Genomic DNA, 22106 nt, shown 5'->3' with positions numbered 1-22106 from the left:
AATGGGAAAAGGACAGGCTCTTCAAGAACATAGAGTTCTGGGCTGCATAAAGAACTTCATGTGATTTTTGTATTAAACACTTTATCTTTTCTTTTTTTTTTTTTTTTTTTTTTTTTTTTTTTTTTTTTTTTTACTTTTAACTAAGGTCTGTGTATGTGGATGGATTTTTGCCATGTTTTTCATGCTGGAAAGATCTAATGAGCTTACTTTGACCCTGACTGTTTGAGGCACCCTCTGAAACCAAAACTTTTTACTTTCTAACCAGCATTTGTCTGTTCTAAGTGAGTTGCTCTCAATAGAATATTATCACTCTTATTACAACTTATTTTTAGGCAAGTAGAAGTTCAGTCACGTGGAATGGCAACTCGATCTTTACCCAGAAGATACTACTGTGTAATATGACAGTATTTTCATCCTGTGACTTTTGATTTGTTTTCCAGTTTTGTACTACAGTATTCACATATTTCCAGATCACTTACTAGAATACTCATGTAGTTGCTGTGATCTGTATAGCGTTTACACTGTTATAAAGATCTAATCACACAGTGTACATTTTGATGCATATTGGGAGCCACAAGAATGAATACTTGAATTGTGGTCAGCTAAAATCTTTCTGTTGGCTTAAAGTGTAAGTTTGTCCTACTTTTCATCAGAGAGTCTGAATTTCTCCTACTTTTAATAAATGAATCAAATTCAAAGCTATTGAGCAATAAGGATACAATCTGATTTGAGCCCAGAGGACTGACAATACTTTTAGCTGATTTGTTGTTTTGGGTTGTTGTTTTGTTTTGTTTTGTCTTTCAGTTGTATTCCTAAAGCAAACCCACTGCTTTTCTACAAATATGGAAATGTGAATGACAAAAACAGGGTTGCAAAACATACAAATCTCAGTTTAATTTTTGCTGAAATAATCTCAAAACTGAAACATTACATTCCTTTAATACAGATTTATGGTAATCTTTGTCAGGAGATGTGGAGCATAAAAACAAGTCTGCCTTGCTATAGCAGTGAATATTGAGCTATTTGTGTTGGAAACAAAGGCTTTGAAATTTTGAGCTGTCTTTCTATATGAACTTCTCAACTTTTTTTTTTTTTTTTTTTTTTTTATAATCACAGCAAGACCAGCTTTATACTTGGGCTGCAGTTAGCCAACCCACACATTCATCAGATTACATTGAAGGAAGTTTTCCAAGGAGAATTCCATCTGTGTGGCCCCCACCCAAACCTCCAGATGAAGAACAAAGACTTAAAATTACAAAAGAAGGTATAGTTCTTGGATACATACAAGATACATATGGCATGGGGGGGAGCTGTTGTCTTTGAGAATCCAAGATAATAACTTAATATCTTCCAAGAAATACCTGATTTTGAAGATCTTGGATTAGAATCTGAAATGTTTGCTAGCATGGATCTAATAAAAAATATTCAGAAAAAATGCATGCTTTTTGTTAACAACCAAGATGTGCACCTGGCATCTGCTGACTAGTGTCTTTTACCAGGTGTTGTGGCCTTTGTTCTTTTCCAGTTTACATATCTTCAGAGCCATGAAATATGGGTACTTTTCTCTTCTTAAAAATATGGAAAACTTCAGAAGCCCACTGGTGGTATACTGAAAGTTATTAGAGTGATGTAAGGTATTCCTTTTGGATTCAGCAGTCCCCTGCTGACAGAGAGGTAGGAAAAGTGTATCTGAAAAATAAATTGAGGTCTTGTTTAAAAAGTCAGTTTATCTTAAAATTTGTGAGGTTACTTTACCAGACAAATGTCTGAAATCTTCTGCATAATTAAAAACTTAGTTTAAACTGAGAATTAAAACAAAATAAAACTTCTTGTAGGTGACAAAGAAATTTAGAAGAGAATTTCAAACCTGTTTTCTGTTAGTAGTGTTAATGGGCAAATACCACAGGTTCTTGGACACTTAACTTTACATTAGGTAGAGTTCAGTGGCTCTCAACACTTTTAGGCTGCATTCATGGCCATGACCTCCATGCAGAGCCAATGGGTATTCTCAAATTTTCCATTTCCTACCACTCCTTCTTTATATTTATATATTATATTATATTATATTTATATATTTATATTGCTCAGATTTGAAGAATTAAGTCATTATTTCAACAGATCTCTTTGTACTGCTTGTGGGCTTTGGGTGGAATTCATTTCAGATTTGCTCCCTTTGGGACTTCTTTACCACTTCCCCTGGAACATGAACAAAGTATTCCTTGCAAGGACTGCATTTATCATGGCAACACTTCACTTTTACTGGTATCACTTATTCCAGTGTTCATAAACAAAAGAAGTGATGCCAACAAAAATGCAATGCTGCTATATTATTGAGCTTATTGTTTTTTTACCAAAGTAACTCTACTAGTGGTAAAGGAAACATTTCTGCATCCATCTCCCTAATGCAGCTCAGAGTGTGGAATGCTGCAGTACTGGACTGTTGGGCTGGTCCAGTTTTTGACTCATCATCCTTGATTTTACACTGTATGCAATGCAAGTGCTGTCATATGTGGTAGCAGAATTCATTGCCATGTCCTCTGAGAGGACAAGATGTGTTTCTCAACTTGGAGACTTAGCTAATAGACATGTGATCAGAATGTTTATGAGTATATTCTGCACTAGAAAAACAAAAGGGTGAATACTTTACTATTTTATTTTGAGGTTATAGCCCAGCAGAGGCTGATGCAAGTTAACAACAGTTTTGTTGTTCTAAAATCTAAAAGAACATGACATTTCAAAATATTTTATGTAATCAAAGTTTTTTACTATTTTTACAGTTTGGAAGAGTATTTCCACCAAGAAGATAATACTAATAATTTTTAAATGTGTTCTTTTTATACATGGTTTGGCCCCATCCTATGTTTTTATATTTAATATTATACCTACTACATGGATGTAATGTGTACAGTACTTGTCTGTTCCTTATCTCAGCTACTGCCCTCTCAAAAACTGCAAAACTGTTCAGAAAACAGAATTAGAAGTGGAAAATTGCGTATTGTGATTATTTCTAAACAGAACGGAAATAGTTCTAAAAAAGTTTGCATTTTTTTGATGTGATTTGCAGTGTAGGGCATGGATGGAAAAGGAAAAATTATGTCTGTTCTGAATACAATTCAGGTAGATAAATAATTTAACTTTTTGTTTGATTGTTTGCATGCTTGCTATGTGGAAGAACCTGTAGGTGAGTGATGTTTCAGGTGGAGCCTGAAGGATAAACACCTTCCCCAAGATTTGTAACTAAATTATTTTATGTGTATGCTCATTTAAAAGATGGACTGGGAAAGCTTTTTTTTTTAAAGGGTTTAAATTACTGTGTGCAGAGTAGCTGTATTTTGTATTATATATAATAATAAAAGAGGAAGTTCTGCAAGGTCTTAGGTAACCTGTTCTTAAATTAGCAAAGTAGTTAATCATCTGTTTAATAGAGTGTATATTAGATAGTTTTACTGTGTGCTCTGTGTCATGTGGAGATTTGTTGAGTGTGAGGAAAGGGTTATTACAGTGGTCAGGGTTTTATTTTGTCTTTTTTTTTTTTTTGTCAGGTTGCTTAGGGTATTTTTTTCAGTTTGTTTTGTTATTTTTTATGTTGTTTATTTATTAAAAACCTGGGTTCAAGTCAGCAGGTGCTTGTGCCAAAAACATTTTTCAGTTCTGAATTCAGAAAAGCTTTTGAACAAAATAAGTCAATATTATCAGTAGGATCAAATTGTGTGCCACTAATTTTCCATGTGAATATCTGAAATAGGTTCCTGTCACTTCTCATGGTATTTGACTCTACCACTCTCTCACCCCAGCACGTTGTCTGAATCTAAACACAACAGGGTATTTGAAATTCAGTTATTTTAATGCCTTGCTGATGACACTATTCCACTTAAAATATAGGAAAAGGCAAATATGCAGGCACTAGAGCCCTGTCATCCTGTCTCTCATGTGACTGTCCTAACCATGTGGGCAGAAACCAAAGATAATACAACTTCTCCTGCAAAATTAAACAGTCCCAGCACTGTGTGGGTTTATGCTCCAAAATCTAAGTCTGTTCAACAAAACTAGGCTTGTCCAGACATTTATTTTCTCTGTTTTATAAAAAAGGAGGAAAAAAATATTTCATTTGGGTTAAAGGGAAGTTTTTTTGTTGTAACGGTGGTTTGTTTGTTTCTTTGTTTCTTTGGTTTTTTTTTTTTTTAGTTTTTTTTTGTTTGTTTTTTGTTTTTTTTTTTTTTAGTTTTGCTTAACTAAGATAAAACCCTGTTTGCTGCAGATAGATTGTATTTGGTGAATTTTGGCAAACTAACCTTAAAATTAACTCTTTGTATCATGTAGCACTCAGACTATATTTATAAACCTTTTTAGAATAAAACCAATCTGAAATAAAAATAAGCTAGATGGTTCTGTCAATTGTTAAATATTGACAATATTGTAACAGAAGCCAGTTCCTATTTTTAAAATAACTTTTGAGAAAGGGAGAGAGTTTGTACCAATTTGCATAACAGGAAACCTTACTTTCTAAGTTGTCTGTGTACATGTCTTGGTTGGTACTAGAACATAAGTAAAGAATAAAACCTGATGTGAGCAAAGATCAAGCTCATCTTATAGTTTCTCTCAACCACACAGAAACGTAAAATCATATGCAGAGACCCTGGGGAGATCACCAATGCCCAAATACTCACCAAGTTTTCCTGCGTTTGCAAATCGAGGTAGGGTTAACCAAAAATTCTCTTCCAGATAATTTGTAAAACAAGTATCTCACAATCGCTTAGTTTAAAAATGTTAGTACTCTTCCCTTCTTTCTTAGTAGCTTTTACCAGAAAATAATCATTCACTAGTTTTGTTGAGGTTCTTTGAGTTGCGATTAGGAGCGAGCATCCAATTCATTAGTAGCATCCTGAATTTTCTTCAGTAAATGGATTTATCTGAAAGTCAGCAACAAGGCATGATTTATCCATACTAGAAACTTGTTGAAGTGAGAGATTATGAGATATTTCCTGTTAATGACAGCCCATCCTCATCCAGCTTTTTATGACTTGAAATGCTGTTTTAGTAGACAATTTAAAAAGTAAAAAAGTTTGAGAATTGTTAATTTTCAAGGGGTGGCCTTGCAGCATAACTGCCACCGACAATTAAAGTTCCCTCTTCTACATCTTGCCTCCCAGCAGCTGGGGTTTTTAGAAGGCTGTGAGGAGGCCCTGTGCCTAGGAATTATAAATCCAGAAGTTCTGGATGACATCTGCTTCACTCTTCATGCAAATGGTCAACAGATATATATATATATATATATATGTATATATACTGGTATCCCTAAAAAGTATAAGAATAATGGGGAATGTACACGTTCTCTGAGCAGGTATAAGAAAAAAATTTCTATTCTTGTCCTGTGTACAAAATTAGGCTATGACCAGTTAAAGAGGCATCATTAGCAGTAGCTACTAAGCTGGTTAGAGATCTATGCGCTGTGCAGCTGCTGAGGGTTTTTTGTTCTTTTTTTTTTTTCTAGTAATCTCCTATCAGGCAAGGAAAGTGAGGCACAGAGAGGTTCTTTAAGGTCAGAGAAGAAATCTGTAGAACGGTCAGAACGGAAACCAGAGCTTTTAGTTCAAATTCTGTGCTTTAACTGCAAGACTCTCTCTCTTTCATAAATAAACTAAAAATAACTCTGTTATTCTCTGCAGTAGCTTACCAAAAGACTTGAGGGTCCTGAACACGTATTGGGTTGTTATATGCTTGTGTAATTTCCAGCACAAATGTATGTTATTTCTCTTATCCAAAAGGCAATCAACATACAGCACTGCAGAAACAATGCAGTAATCTACAGTACATGTCTTTCACTGAAATAAATATTAGCATAATCAAGGTTTTCATGTAATTTCTTTTGTACTTCAGTTTGATATGAATTGAAATGTGTGTATCAAAACACAGATCTCAAAGGCTAGTATTTGTAGAAAGAATAATTGTTATCCAGGTTTTGAAATAAGAAAGGAAATCTAGTTGGGGAGTGGTAATAGGTTTTGATTCCCATTTTCCATGTAAAATGCACAGATAAAGCCTCTTATTCCCACTGATATTTGCTTTTTCATTTTACAGTGATAGCTGGAGATCTGTAGTTCCATTTAAAACCATCATTTCAGGACATTTTTTTTTTCCTTCATTTAAAGACAGAAATTAAGTGAAGGAATGCTTAGATATTTATTAGGATTCTCAATAGTTATTCCAAAGTAAAAAAAATAATTGAAGAAGATACTACTAGAATGAAGTACTGCTGTTTCATTTTTCAATGTAAATAAGTAAAGTGGGCAAAATGCATAAAGTCAAATTAATACTCATTTTAAGCCCATAAGAGAGGATGTGGAATTCAGTACAAAGGTGAAGAATTAGTTTTGTATCCTCAGCTTGAATGTTGCCAGTTCTGGGAAGCTTTGACTGTACATTTACACAATAAGTGTACAGTTCCAAACTATCCCTTTGTAAGGCTGAGGTGCTATAGACAGTGAAAAATAAAGCTAAGGTGAAATTGAGATTTCTCAAAATGTATTTTCAGTAGTGATGCCAATTACATGGAAGTACATGATTAAAATGTGAGTTTCTATCTGTATCACTATGCTATTGTGCAGGTCTCAAAGTTTGATGGTAGGGCCAGAGCAGGATATGAAGAAGATGACAACAGTCATCAGTCTGCTCATGGGTCCTTTTGTGAACAGACTCCATCTGCAAATCTTAAGGACAGCAATACTTCTTAATGAAAATGGGAGGGAAGAACAAGCATGAGAACTTTTCCTTGATCTTCTGTGGAATGTATATTATAGAGCCATAAGTAATTGTTTCCATGAATCAGAAATTTTGACAATCAAAATGGACTTTTTCAAGTTTTATGTGCTACACATTTAAGATGCTAGCATTTAATCTTGAGTCATAATACATATATTGCAAATCGAGATCAGGCTGGCTTTATGCATACAACCTGTTCATTTAATTTTAGATGGATAATTTGGAAAGTGGGACAGTTAACGTGGTTTTCTTTCTAACTCTGCCCACTTGCCATGAAATTCTTAATGTGTATTGTGAAAGATGAATGGATTTTTACACAGAACTTTAAAAATTTGTGTGTTCTTTTCAAATTCAGAATCGAAATCTACTGTCCTTGAAACAGAGAAACAGTGCATAGATGATGTTCAGCGGGTACAGGTAAGATTCTAACAAGTGTTTTGTCTGTAATTTTGTAAAAAAGACTGATAAAGCAGTATTTCAGACACTTTTGCAATAGTTTTGTGTACTGCATGTTCTGAATACAAACAAAATAAAGAATGTGGTTTTGATTCTGAATTTTTATTTCAAACCTCTTATGTGCTCCATAGTGTATGTACATACAGAGATTCAAGGTTGCCTAAGGTGATTCTTGTAAAATGTTATTGTTTGCTTCACTCATAACTAAATTAACACTTGGTTCTGGAAGTCTGATGGTGTTACTAAGGAATAGCAGTAAAAGATCTGGCTATATTACCTGATCTTCAAAGGTTCATGTGAATAACAGTGGCAGAGATTTTTTTTTATATTTCTCCACTGAAGCCTATAGGTAAAAGATGAATAGATTTAGGGTGCCATGCTGGACTTCGAAAGGAGATAATGTAGTACTGCTACAGTGGAGACTTAGTCTTGGTTGGACATAAAAACAGCCTGATTTTTTTTTTTTTTTTTTTTTTTTTTAACGTGTCATCAGTCATGCTATATTCTTCTTTAAATGTGGTGCAGTTTCCTGGAGTTGAGACACTTCAAATTTTGTGTCCTCAGAAGGCTTATTTTCTAAGTTCTAAAGTGCCAGACTTACCAGTGAATGAGGGTATTTAATTATTCTGGAAGTCATGGCAAGGAAGGCAAAGTTCTAATTTTCTTAAATGTTGGTGGGGTTTATTTTTTGTGGGTTATCTTTGAGTTTCAGGTTTTTTTGTTTGCTTGTTTGTTAATGACTGGATGGGCATCACTGCCTTGAGTAGCATTTGTGAAAATGACCAGTGATTTCGTTTTGAGTGAGAAAACGAGAAATGCCTAGAGAAATGCGTGTTGCTGATCATAGACCTGTAAATTCAGTCCTGGTTCAATCAAGTATTTTATGAGTGTGGGTGGGGAGAGTAGGTATATGGCTTTTATCTTGCCAAACAACATTAAAGGAGTTCTAGTCAGTTACCTGGATTCTTCTACCTCTACAATTAAGAACGCTTAAAAACTAGAGCACATTAATTAAAACAATATCACCAAATTATTCTTCATCGCAATATTTTAAGTTGAAAATATATTTGTCCCATGCTATTTTTTGTTTCAGTCACCCAGCTTTTAGTAACATTGCTTTCTAGTGTTTCTTGTGAAACAGAACTATTTCCCATACTTCCAGAAAAATATTGCATGTAAGGAGAATATTTAATCTGTCTCTAGGATTTTGACTCATTACAAGAAACACCCTATATAAAAAGACTTTTTATTGGAAAAGTAATTAGTGGAAATAGGTTCATGAATGCTTATGTACTTTACCTAAAAGAAACTCATTCTTTTGCTATGAGAATGAAGTTTAAGCAGCACCACTAGAACACTGCTTGCTTGAACAATGAACGTTTGCTTCAGGTTGTTGGGTTTGATGGTTTTGTTTTTGTTGTTGTGTTTTGGTTGGTTTTTTGGTGGCTGTGCATTTTTATTTTTATTATTTGTTGTTGTTGTTATTATTTTTTAAAACTAGCTTACTGTGTTGTCTAATTACTTAATTGCATTTGCTAATATTGTTAGGGATCCCCATCCCTTTTGCTCACTGTTCATCTCCTATGACAGTAAGGTGAACTTCTTCCATTCTATATTATTACTCATCAATTAAAAGCAGAAATGCTTGTTTTGAAGGCATGATCACCTCACTTACAGAAAATAATTTCAAGTTTTTGCTATATTATGTCATCATCATTCTGGTTTATTCTGAAAATAAGAGTGGAAGTTATTTAATTTGAGGAACTGTATGTGGATAAAATGTGTTTTTCTGTGTTCAAACTATTTCTGTACAGTCTCAAACAGCTGAGTGTATTCTACCTATCTATCTATCGATATCTATATCTGTTAAAAACATCTGGAAAGTAGAACAATCACAGTAACTTTCACCATGTTTGCAGATAAATCATTTATGATCAAATCATTGTTGATGTTACTTGAAATACTATCAAATTTTTGTGATGGAGATCTGGCCTCTTTTATTCTTTATCTAGCATGTGCACAGAATTTCTTTCTGAGGAAACTGAATATTGGCTGAATGTAGTCAAGTAGGTGATTTTTCTCTCTTCTTTTGATACATGACAAAAGAAGAAAGCTTTAGTGTAGAACTGATCAACTTAAGTCTAACTTAAGCCTTCTTCCTTCCCTGGGAAAAGTCCTTTTCCACATGCTACTAAAATAAATTGAGGTGGTTCATATTGACATAGGAACACATGCAAATGTAACACAATGTTGGTAATTTATCTCATGATAAACAGTTAACACAAGATTCAGAATAATCTTCAGTTAAAAGCATAAGTAACACACACAGAGCCTGGATTCTACACTTCCTTGACACTGGAATGGGCTTTTTTATATGTCCTCTCTGTTTCCTTACCTTTACAATGTTAGACATAACTTTCATGTTTTGCAGCATAATTTCTTGAAGGTTTTCAGATTTCTCTTTCAAGTCCAAAATAGTGAATTCCTAAAAAACTACAATTTAAAAATGAGGGCCTGGAGGTGTGCTTGCTTTTAGTTCAGGAGTCGGTAAGCAGAAGAAAAATAAGAAAAATTGGCAGCCATTTCAAGTCATGGTTTTGAAATGCCAAAGAGGAACAGCAATGGCTGCTTATAGTCTTCCTGATACGAACAGAGAAAGCTTTGTTAGGCCTCACTCTGTTAGTGAAGGAAGAAGAGTCAAATTGCATGTCCTAATTTAGAAATTCCAGCTTCAAACCCGATGTTTAGATCTGACAGCTGTACTTCTGCCCAAGAGCCAGTTTCCTTTCTGTTTTGCACCCCTGATCTTTTGTAGTACCCCTGCAATTTTTTCCCTACATTTTAACTCAGTTTTCAGGCTTTCTTGATTTTGCCTACCTGGTAGGCAAGAGTCTTAGTGGATAAAAACAGAGTCTTAGTGGATAAAAAATAATAATTAAAAATATTATCTTATATGTGTAAAATAAGTACATGAAAACTAGGCTTTGGCTAGTAGTGGGACATCACAGAACCAGAAACCTAATGTTGTTTGGAAGTTACCTAAATTCCTTGTTCTCTTATATGCCTTATTTTCTAGATATTTAAAATTTATTCTTTTTTGACCACTTGTCATGAGTTCCTATTCTGAGTATCGCACAAATTTAAAAAGAAAGCCCTCATCATGTTTATTTAAAGGTCAGCGTTCAGATGTAATGAATTCTTCCTCATGGCATTGGCAATGACTGGTCCCAGTAATCCCGTCTCAGGTTTTGCCAGGCTGTTCCTATTTGTAGCCATTTGGTTATAAGATAGTTTACACCAAATATTTAAACTATGTTTACAACGGAAGAGCTTGCCGTTAAAAAATTATTTTGCCTGTAATGTTTCCGGCTCCATTGTTCACTTTGGTTTGGTTCACCCCATTTAAACCAGCAAAAAATACCTCAACCAAAATTATATGCCTCTTGGAACAGCATGTACTTCAACTGGTAGTAAGAACTAGACAAAACTTTGGCAGTTTTCAGTCACTGAAGACAGATTTATGCTGTATGATCTGTGACTGCACTTTCCAACAATATCATAGGGAAACAATTCCAGCCCTAAAAAACTTAAATTACAGGACATATTTTGCCATGTTGAATATACTTTCAACTTTGAAAACATTAGGAGTCTGACTCTTGGAGTGTCTCTTTGGAGTATTGCTGAATACCACACTTTGCTGGTCTTCTCTCTCTCAGCCTTTCATCAGGGACCTTTTCTCCTTACTCTAGACTTTCATCAGGGTAGAGGCAAAATGTAGATAACACCGGTTAAAATTGTGTTCAACAGAAACGGGAGGAAAGTTGGAAAATCTTCATTTATGAGCTCCCAAACCATATTGTGGCTCTTTTTACACTGCATCATTTTATGTGTTCTTTCTTGGGACATTCATTCAAAAGGACCCAGTGATCCTGGGAACATGCACCACTCCTCTCCTGTCCCTTTCCTACTGGCCAGGTTACTTTTTGTAAGGAGGAAGAGAAGGCTTTGGAAGGCAATGAACATTTCTGCTAAGACAATTCTTTTCCTACAAAAGTATGATTACTGAATTCTTAGATTTCAGCAGGGTAAAAAAGGTACACATTTAGGTTTGTTTGTTTTTTTCCTTTTTTTTTTTTTTAAAAGTATGACATTTACAGAGATCTACTGTATTCAGTTATCTCATTGAGGAAAGCAAGGAATATGAAAGAAGCAAACGTTTTTTGAGTTTTCCATATCTATCAAATGATAGTGAAGTCTGTACCTATTGCATTTTTGGAAGTAAATGCTGTAGCTAATTGATGATCTCTGTCCTGACAAATAGAATTGAATATATTGTTTTAAGGAGAACTGTATCAATGTAAACTTCTTGCATACCAGCATACCCCAATCTCAGAAAACAAAAAGTTAAAGAACTTTAGAGGTATAAATCTTTTTCTTTCTTATCTGGCAAAAAATCAAGCCAGATTGCAACATGTGGTGTGCAAGATCTTGTCTTCTACTGTAGGTACAATGCATAATGTTAGAATTGGCATATCTTAGCTTAAAGAGAGTGAACATCAGGAAGCATATGTAGGTAGACAGTTTTTTCTTGTTAGCCTTGAGAATAAGTTATGCTTCATCAAAAGTGCACAGAAGGGAAAGAAAGTTTATGTGAAATGAGATGATAGAAACCTGGCAGAAGACTTCACTGCTGGGGTCACAGGAACTGCTGCAGTGCGTAACATTTTGTTCAGGAAGTCAGGGGGAGTCTAGCCAGTCAAACTTAATTCCAGAACATGGTAAGTGCAAGTCAGGTATACACTGCCTTTTGTGTTCATGTTCATGAAACAGAGTTCTTGCACAAGGGTTTTCAGTTTTATTGATGCAAATCTGTCTTTGATTCTTAATGTTAGAACTTACTCTTCAGTGTAAGTATGGTGGAATTTTTGGGTTTCTTTTTGGTTTGTTTTTACAAAGCCTAATAAGCACAGAGATTATTTTTTTTTTCATGTTCTGCAGCTGTAGCAGATTAATTAATTAAGCTTCTTAAACTATGAAGTGAGGTTCTCCAATTTGAGATCTCAATATAATTTAAACAGAGACTGTCTGTTCCAGTCTGTTCTTCTTCCTATATGACTAGTAGCTGAACATTGTGATTAAAACAGTCTTCTGATAGTGTTGGGATTTCTTAGGCCATGAAGCAAGGTTGAGGATGCCAGCAGAAATATAGAAATGAGGCAAGAAGTGTTTAATTACATCCTGAAAGACACCAGAAAGAAGTGGGCCTACTCTGCCACTAGATGGCAGTTAAGTATTTTTAATGGACTATGCAAGGCACTTATTCTCAGGGGGTCCTGAAGACACCCTGCAGTGTGGATATTAATTAATTCATTTATTTTTTGTCAGAAAGTGGTGGCTTTCTGGTCATCAATAAGTCAGCCTGTGGAAAGGACCCATATTTACTATGCTTAATCTGATGGGGGTTTAGAAATTGGAGCATTTCTCGAAGATAGTAAAACTTTGTCCTAAAAATAGCAAACTTTCCGAAACATGAAATGTTTGGAAAGTTCTGTTCTGTCACTGTTAAGTTTTTTAAAAATCTGTGAAGGGAACATATTTAATTTGTTCTACAAGGCTTCTGGATGACTGTCTTTATAAGGGTAATTTAAAAGTTTTGCTGCTGAATTACCACTGTTTAAATAAAGAGGTCAGTTTTCTGTTGGATATGAAATCCTGAATCTTTTCCATTTTGTTCTGATGAGGGAAAGAGTTAAAAAAAAAAAATTGTACCTAACATCATTTTTATCAATTAGTTGACATATGTAAAATATAAATCATAGATTCCAGAATTAAAAAAAAAAAAGTACAATATGTCAAGTCTGTGTGGTAGAAAAATAAAAGCAGTTAATTCTCAGAATAAATGTTAGTCTTTTGTATTATATCCACACTTCACAATACTTGGATTGACTTCCGTTGTTTTGCTTGAAGGCAATGTTTGCTTCTTTAAAAGGAACAATACATTGGTATAATTTTCAGTAGAGTGACAATAGCACATTTTTGCACTATTCCTCCTGGCAATGGTGAGACTAAAATTTGTTTTGTTCTAATTTGTGCTCTTGATGTTAACGTCAAGATGAAGTTTTTCATATGTGCTCATTCAAATTTGAAAGGCTCTTTATTCTGTTTTTCCTTTTTGATACATGACATGCTACTTCAATTATAGCCCTGAAATAACATAAAAATAATAGAATAATTTAGGGCTGAATAGACGTTATGAGGTCATGCTGCCCAGCCCCTTCCCCACCAGCAAAGCTAGCTTACGTGTTAGATTGTTTTCTTAGGATCTTGCTACATTCATCGTGTTGTTTTGATAACAGATTGAGAAGATGAACATGTGTGCTCTGAAAGCACATATATTTCCTGTGAGTTACTCCTAATTTAAACTCTGTGTACTTAGAGGCATTGGTTAAAATTCTCACGAAACTGCTGTTTGAGTTCAAGTGGATCATTTGGCTTCATGGCTTCTACATCACTGACTTTTATGAGAATATGGTAGAGTGTAAAACACATTTTGCATCTAGTAATTACAATGAGCATTCTGTGTTTTCCATTTTAACTATGCTTTGTACTTAGACACAACCAGACTGTCTTTTTTCACATTTTAGGTACCAGCCTTAAGGTTCAGGCAATACCAATGCCTGAACAGGGCTTACAAATTCTGTCTAATGGAAGATGACTTAGGATTTACAGATTTCCTTTTCTTCTGTCATTGATGAGAAAACAAGGAGAAATGAAAGTGAAACTAAGAAACCTATTTCTTTTAACCAGAATTGCTTGGCTGTAATGTGAGAGTCTATTCTTTCCCAAGAGATGAATTATTGTGTGGGGTATGGCTTGGATAGGAAGAATTACCTTTTTCATAAAAACGTGTCTCCAAAGAGTAAGTCACTGAAAGAAAATTTCTTCTTGTGCCATTCCTAGCAGGACAGACTGATCTCATTTGCCAAGTTGTCTTAACCTATTTGAGAGACCTCATCCAGTCAAAAATGAGCCATGTTCTAAAGATTAATTTTTTTAAAATTTTTCTCAGCATTGAAGATCAGCTTCTATCTTACAGTGGTCTACATCCCAAAAATTTCTATAGGACTCTCTGTGTGGAAGAGAGATAAGAAATGCTTTTCATAATAAAAATTAAAAAAAACAAATTGCATATTTCTAAATGAAATGAATATTAAAATAAAAAAAAAGAAAAACAACCATGGTATATTGCCATACTTGAATGACAATTTAAAAATAAAGCTGAGAATTTCTACATTTTGGATAAAAAAAACAGACTAACCGGTTTAACTTCTACTTACAATCAGATCAAAATATAATTAGGTTCTCCATTTTGAGTTAGTATATGTTAAACCAGTAAGATCACTTTGTTCTTTTCTGTATTTTTAAATAAATATTTTTTTTGTTCTTTAGAGAATATGCTCATAGGCATATTCAAAGCCAAATACTACTGATAAAAATTAACCCACCTATTCCTGAATGTTTAATTAATTTCAATATTCAACTTTTCCTGAAGACAAATGATTTTTTTCTAATGTCCTTTATACTGAAAAGTATTTACTTAACCTCCCAAACTGTAAAGCTCGTCTTTAATGACTTCATTGTAGTTGATGGTTTAATGTTCTCTCACACAAGATGATACAGCTTTACTTTTAATAGAGCCTTCCCACTTTCAAAGAGTCAGAGAAGCTGACTGACCTCCAGCCCCCTGCTCTCAGTATGTTCATGGATACATTTGTGAAGACTCTGACTTCTCCAGGCTTTTTCTGTCATGAGCAGGAGGCTAATATTTCAGGGCAGTGAAGGTTATTCATCCCTTTCTACAAAGATTTATTCTTACTGTGGATATTTCTTGCTGCTTATTCCCTGCTGGAAGCCTGAAACAAAAGAAACATGTGAACCTCCCATTTCGTGGTCTGGCTGAACTCTTGGATAAAAAGGGCAAGTACCATGTAGAATTATCATACTCTGGACAGTTGCTTAATAAGCTGTGGCAAAGTTCACCTGGAAAATCATTACCTCTTTTTGATCTCTAGTGCTGGACCATCAGGAGAAGAAACCAAAGGTGTTCTGAGTCCCTCAGTTTTAGATTATTAATATTCACATTTTGGGCAATAGAATCCATACTGTTATTTCTAGCAAAAAATCTAGTATAATTTCTGTATATAAAGAACACAGCAATAATAGAATGTGGCAGTTTACAGCATGACTTCTTCCCAGGTTGCCAATCAATCTGAAGTTGGATCAAAAATCAAAAAATGGCCTTGTGTGAAAAAGAAAACTCCTTTCTCTGGTATGCCAATGTAGTAATCTTCAAGGTATGCCAGATTTTATTTTGTGTTTTAACCAAATGAGAGGGATGGTTACCTTGGCTAGGATGCATAAGAAAACTACTCAACACGTTTAGACTCAGAGATAATATACTTTATGACAAATGCAGGTGATAAAAGAAAGGAAATGATTAATCATGTGATAGAAATTTCAATAAACAGCCTAAATATTGAGCAGAAAATAAGTACAGAACAGTATTTTTCCCTGACTGAAAAAAAAAAAAAAAATCTGACTTTTAAGGTGCTTGCTGCTTATTGGATTATGGGCATAGGTGGCTGGGTTTTAGTTCTCTCTGCATCTGCTAAAAGACCCAAGTGCAGCTAATTCTATTGTAGGAGTCTTTGAGATCAACAGCAGAACACCGAAAAAGACAGCAGAAATAGACAAAATAAGGCTATATTAAAATTAAGTTGAACTGCCTTTTTTGTTCCCCCCTCTCTTTTATTTCTATGCCGGTTCTCATTTATACACTTGTTTTACACTGGGTAAGTGACAGAACAATTAAATCAGTTTCTGGGCTAACTGAAGTTACGTGGAAGGGTAAGCCTTTTTTGAAGTCTTTAAGGGTGAGTGTCACAAAGATGGAGCCAGGCTCTTCTTGGTGACAACCAATGATAGGACAAGGGGCAATGGGTACAAACAGAAACACAGGAGGTTCCACTTAAATTTGAGAAGAAACTTCTTCTCAGTGAGGGTGACAGAACACTGGAACAGGCTGCCCAGGGGGGTTGTAGAGTCTCCTAGTCTGGAGACATTCAAAACCCACCTAGACACCCTCCTGTGTAACCTCATCTGGGTGTTCCTCCTCCGGCAGGAGGATTGGACTAGATGATCTTTTGAGGTCCCTTCTCATCCCTAACATTCTGTGATTCTGTGATTGTTTACTGCTTTACTGCTTCATGCTGCTCTATTAAAGATATTTCATTTATGCTAGGAGAGGAACCTGCAAGACTTGAGGAGGTTTTTTTATTGTGGTGTGTTGTTTGGTTTTGTTTGTTTGGTTGTTGTTTTAGGTTTGGTTTGTTTTGTTTGGGTTTTTTGTTGTTTTTTGGGGGGCTTTTTGTTTTGTCTTTTAAAGTTAATCAGGTCTGAATCTTTCTGGGCAATCAGGCTGAAAAATACTATTTGTGGAGGCTAAAAGTAATATTATGTAAGACTACAGTAATTATACTTACTGCTGTGTAGCTCCTAGGGTGCACAGTGGTTCTGTGAGATTTTATCTTGTCTTGTCTATAGTTTACAGAAATTCTTTGGAGGTTCCTATTGTAGCAGAACTTGCAGATAACTTAAGGTCATATTTCAGCTCAGTTAAGAGTTGTACAACTTGTAGAGAGAAAACTTTTAATCTTTGATGCATCTCATGTTGGCTTTCTGTTTTTATTATTTGCTAAAATGGGAAGTGTAAAGAACTGGAATCTTATCCTCTGAAATGCACTTAGCCAAGGGGTAAGGAATTCAAACTGTTCAGCAACAGAAGCTTCACAAAACTGAATCTGAATAAAACTTTTTTCTTCTGCTTTCCAGCTTTAGAAGTTGGCATTTGTAATCCATGTGTCTTTCTTCAAAGGTCTATGGTCCCTGCTGATCCTGTGTTTTACTTGAACTGTTTGAATTGCACTAATTAAAGATTTCTGCATATTGGTGGGGTTTTTTTTTCTGTTTGTTTGGTTATGGTTTGGGTTTTTTGGTTTGGTTTTGGTTTGGTGTTTTGTTGTGTGGGTTTTTTTGTTTGTGTTTTTTTTTTTTTTTTATGTGTGTGTGTGGTGATTGTTTTGTGTTGTGGTGGTGGGTTTTTGTTTATTTGTTTGTTTTCAGTGTTTGCTTTTTTTCCCATGCTAGGTTATGATAAAACTTCTGGGTTGATTAGACATGTTCTAGCTGTTATGCTTAGGAAGAGCTAAATAGTCTCAATGCCAGCACAGTGCAGGCTCATGTAATCCATCTGTTGCAGTGTGTCACCGTGTGGGAGAATAACTCATGTCCATCAAATAAAGTTTATCACTTCAGGCATGGCAGTGATTGCTACACCAGGGCTTGCTTGTTCAGGGCTATCCTGGGGAGCTGTGCATCATGTTTCTCTGTGGCTGTAGGAAGAAACATCGACCACAGCTTAAACATGTCTCTTTTGTCCCCGTACATGCGCCTGCAGTATAATAGAAGCTTCTCAAAAAATGATATAATCTCATAGTCTGAGGAAGAAACTAGTATCCGATACTAATTTTACTCCTTCAGCAGTTCTCCCTGATGCTGTTGGCAAGTTTGCCAGCTTTCGACTCAACTTCTACTACCACAAAACTAGAATGCTGCAACAGGCTTTGAGGATCAAGTGAAATATGAGTTAGATGGATCCTATTTTGTCTGAGTCCAAAACAAGTGTCCATTGGTACTTCTCATCTGACAATCCTTCTAGCACTAAAAATGCTTGTTAAAATGTTGTGTCTCCTTTCTTAAGGTTGATCTGCAGTTGCAAGAAGAAGCTTTGAAAATGAGACAGCTTTAAAAAGAGAAGCCTTAATAGAGATTGCACTTCTCTGAATTCAGTTCTTTACTGTGGCACTACCTTCTGCTATTTGGTGCGTGTCTGTGCTCGAAAAGTTTTTGTCTCGTATAAAAAAGAGGCATTTATTAACAGAGCAGTTGGAAAGAGCATCCTTCCAAGTAACTGGGTGCTGCTAATACCACCAGCTGTTGACTTATTGGAAGATCTGAGGGGTCTTTATTTTGCCATCTTATTTCTGCTTAACTATATGCTTCTGTGCTCTGAGCATGCTTGTAATCAGCAGTATAGACTCTGAATCATGAATTTTGATGTACAGAAACTAAAAGGTTAATGTTTTGGGGTAAAAAAAAAAAAAAAAAAGTAGTATAATCCTATCATCTAAATATGAATTACACCCAGAGAGGAAATTTCATTATGCTAATTGACAAATTGCTGAAAATTATCAAACTGCTGATGCAGCTTCTTGGCTTGTACTAGTATAAGACGTTAGCTTCTAAAACTAAACAGTAATGTGTCTTTATTTTTCAGTTATTTCAAAATTACCAATAAGAACTGCCATTATGTTTATTTTCAGAAAAAAAAGACACATTATGGCAGTTCGTAAAGTGAATGCAAGTTAAGATACATATAGTTAACTATATAATATATATGTGGAACATGAGACCATATATGTATATAATGGTATTTATATAATGCCTATATATGTGTGTGTGTATATATATACGTATAGACAAGGGCTAAATTTCACAGATGTGTGAGTGTGTTTTTACCTGGAAATTTAGTTATAGCAGGTTCGGTAGGTTTCAGTCACTCATCTGAGAAACCAGGACATCAGACTCAGTGGAGAAGGTAGCTGCAATCTGAGCTTTTACATGTTTGGAGATCCTGGGCATGTTCTATCTATATAGGTCAGCTTTATGCTAGGCATCTGATACGCACATGTGGAAAACATGACAAGACTGGAATGAATTGGATGTAATGTATGGGATTTTGGCATATGTGCAGATGCAAGTGTACAACCTTTATACGGTAAAGCCAGTACTCCCATATCAGTTGGATACTGTACACACACAAACCTATCAGTGCAACACAGACCCAGTCAGTCCAGCAACCCCAGATTAATCATCGAACTCATTGCACGTGGAACATGTAAAACCTGTTCGAGAAACCCTGGCACCATTCTGTAGCCAGATACTTCTGGAACTTTTTTTGCCTGCTCAAATCTTTCAGGCTCAAGTCACCTGGATAAAGCAAGGCTTAAGCTTCCACCTTTCTTTCTTTCTTTCTTTACAGAAAGAAGACTTCCACAGTACCTGGGTCCTGGGTAAGAACTCTAGGCAAGACAGAGTTCCCTCATATCTCTTTTAAACCCTGTAGGTTTCTGCTGTGGAATTATCCTTTAGATTAAAAATGAACCTTCTTTTCATTATGTGTATTTTTTTTACCTGGGTCTTCAGGTTCTTGTCAACAGCTTTAGATCGTCTTTTACATGTGTGAAAAATTAAGTCTTCCTTACTTATTCTTCTAAGAAAACTGTCTAATTTTCATTTCTAATTGGACTTAGATATATTTCAAATTTCCTTCCTTCTTGAGGGTAGTGGAAACTTGCCATGGTATATTGTTTGCTTAATACAGCCCTTTCTGATCTAGAGGAAGACTTTAAAATTCTTGCTAGAGGAAACACAAAACTAATCAAACTAGTCTGAGAGCATCTTAAAAGTAAAAATCAAAAATATCTCTATCTGAAATAATTACTGAAGCATTTAAATACTGGGGCTTTGTTTTGGTTTTCATTCATTTGGTTTTTAAACCAAATAAATCTTAAGTATGTAATTTCCTTCAGATAAATATTTCTACATTCACAACAAGGTCTTGTTTGTTCACAATATGCTGTTTCTGTAAAAACTGGGCTATATTGGTAAATCTGAAGTAACAACACAGTAGCAGATCACCTGATTGTTTGAAATGCCATCTCTCAAGGACAGCAGAAGAAATGTTTCTTCAGGCAAAGTGATGAAAAGTCACTTTAATTCATGACTACATTTTTTTGTTTCTTGTCTGAATTGCTTAATCATCTCACTTGTTTGCCCATTTTTATTAAACTTTAAAAAATTACCTTGTAAACCAGTTAATTCTAGGTTTTTCTTGTAGTTGAAACAGAATTTCAGGATTCAAGGATTAGCTCTTTCTTTGTTGTTGTATCCAATCTCCTGAGTAGATGAGTTTTTAAAACAGTGAACTGTTCTGAGATCAGCCATCATTAAGGCAAATATCTTCAGAACTGTTTAATATTGTTTCTAATCCTGTGGGCTTCAGTTTGTTTGTGGCAGGAATGAATTTTCCAGTTCTGACAGAATTGGGAAGCTGTATCTGTCATAAAACCCTCAGTGGAGTGTTCTTACAGTATGAAGTGGGAGCTTAGGAGAGTTATAGTCTAGGGCAAATGAATTTGTTCTCAAGCAACTGAAAACTGGTGCACAGACTTAATAATCCTAGGAACACATTTCTTTTGATAATGTTGCCTTTTGACGAATTGATAGGCCTTATTATTCTATTTGCAGGTGACTGGTAGGGGGATAAGAGCAGGTGAAATGAAGGGGTAATACAATATTCTCTTTCTCCTTTATAATAAAGTTCTTGAACAAAACTGTTGCTATTAGAAAGTATTGATTTACTAAAGGAAATTGAGTTGAAGGAATTGAGTTGAAGTTGAGTAGCCTGTAATAGGAATTATTCTTTTGACCTTTTTTACTTGTTATAATACTGTTAGTATCTCTGCTGTGTTCATTCCTTCACTATTCATTGAAAAGCTTTTTTGATATTGTTTTTTCTGTTTTTCATTTCTCTTCAGAGTTTGGTATGGAGTCCTATTTGTAATCCATAACTGGCTGTTCAAACTGCCATCACAGAAAGTTCAAACAATGTAGAGGATTGTACGTTTTGATAAAGGTGCTTCAAAATCAAACAATTTTAGATTTAAATATAGCAGTTTCCATTTTACTTTTGGGATTGCTTTAGGACAGCTGGGAAAATCTAAGATACACATGAGATTCGAACTTTATGTTTGAAAACCAATTCTGTGCAGAAACGATTTAAGTGTTAATTGATATATATTTTATCAATAGTCCCCCGCTTGAAGTTAGAATTTTATTTTCCAGACAGAAAAGTGACTTTTAAATGTTTCATATGTTAAAGGATGAGATGAAAAACATTGTCTTCTTGAAACAAATCAAAACAATTAGTATATCAGGTATTGTATGTTTATTTGCAAGCTTCTTTACAAAAACTGTAAAATCTGAATATTTGAAAAATTTTCTATGAAGTAAGTCTACAGTCTCATCCATGGAGCTTATGATTTTAGAAAAGGGAACTAAAAGGCATTACATAAGTGTTGCTTGTAACTGCTCAGGAAACCTGTTGCATCACAAATTTAATTTAACTAAATGCTTGAAGTGATGACAAATATTCTGAATTTAAAGGAAAAAAAAAGTACTAAAAAGTAAACACATACAACTAGAAATTACTGTGTTCTGTATTAAAAGATTTTGTGTCATGAAGTCATATCTGTTCTATCTCTTGTTCAGCTTTCCTGAATGTGCACAGATGGCTATTCATGCACTAGGTTACTTCTTTTAGTACTTTCTGATAAAAGCACATACCCATTAACTTTAGTACAGTTTGTGACTGGTGTTTGTTTAAAAATGTAGGAATTACCATGCCATTTAAGGCTAATGGTTCCTCTACTCAGTCTACAGCAGGCAGGTTCAGATGCTTCAGAAAAAGATACAAAAAACGTGAAGCTGTCAAATACAGAATAACCATTCCAGACAGAAAGCTTTTCTAACCTTACTCCCTCACAGGCTGTCACTTAGCAGAGGAGTTTCACATATTGGGTGGGCAGAAAGTTCTCCCTTGGTTTTGTCTTGCTTCTTTTCCTTCCCAAGCATGCTGGCTGGAGAAAAGTGTAATTACTCTGTTCTGAGATTGGCTGGTTTTCAAAAGTACACATTTGTTATGTTCTGCA

General features: G+C 34.9%; 1 protein-coding gene across 1 annotated transcript in view; it reads left to right on the top strand.

The window, feature by feature from the left end:
- FMN2 (formin 2) overlaps positions 1-22106 on the top strand; it is a gene marked incomplete at both ends in the record, with an annotated part of 134359 nt that overhangs the window by 31403 nt on the left and 80850 nt on the right. Inside the window, 4 exon segments of the mRNA XM_082048938.1 lie at positions 1117-1264; positions 7115-7176; positions 19376-19383; positions 19385-19406. Of these exon segments, the coding sequence (XP_081905064.1) occupies positions 1117-1264; positions 7115-7176; positions 19376-19383; positions 19385-19406 (240 nt within the window).

Source organism: Streptopelia decaocto, assembly GCF_964273445.1.
Source record: "Streptopelia decaocto genome assembly, chromosome: 3".
Classification (NCBI taxonomy): Eukaryota; Metazoa; Chordata; class Aves; order Columbiformes; family Columbidae; genus Streptopelia; species Streptopelia decaocto.
The sequence above is the reverse complement of the archived record's forward strand: the minus strand, read 5'-3'. Positions and strand labels throughout refer to the sequence as shown.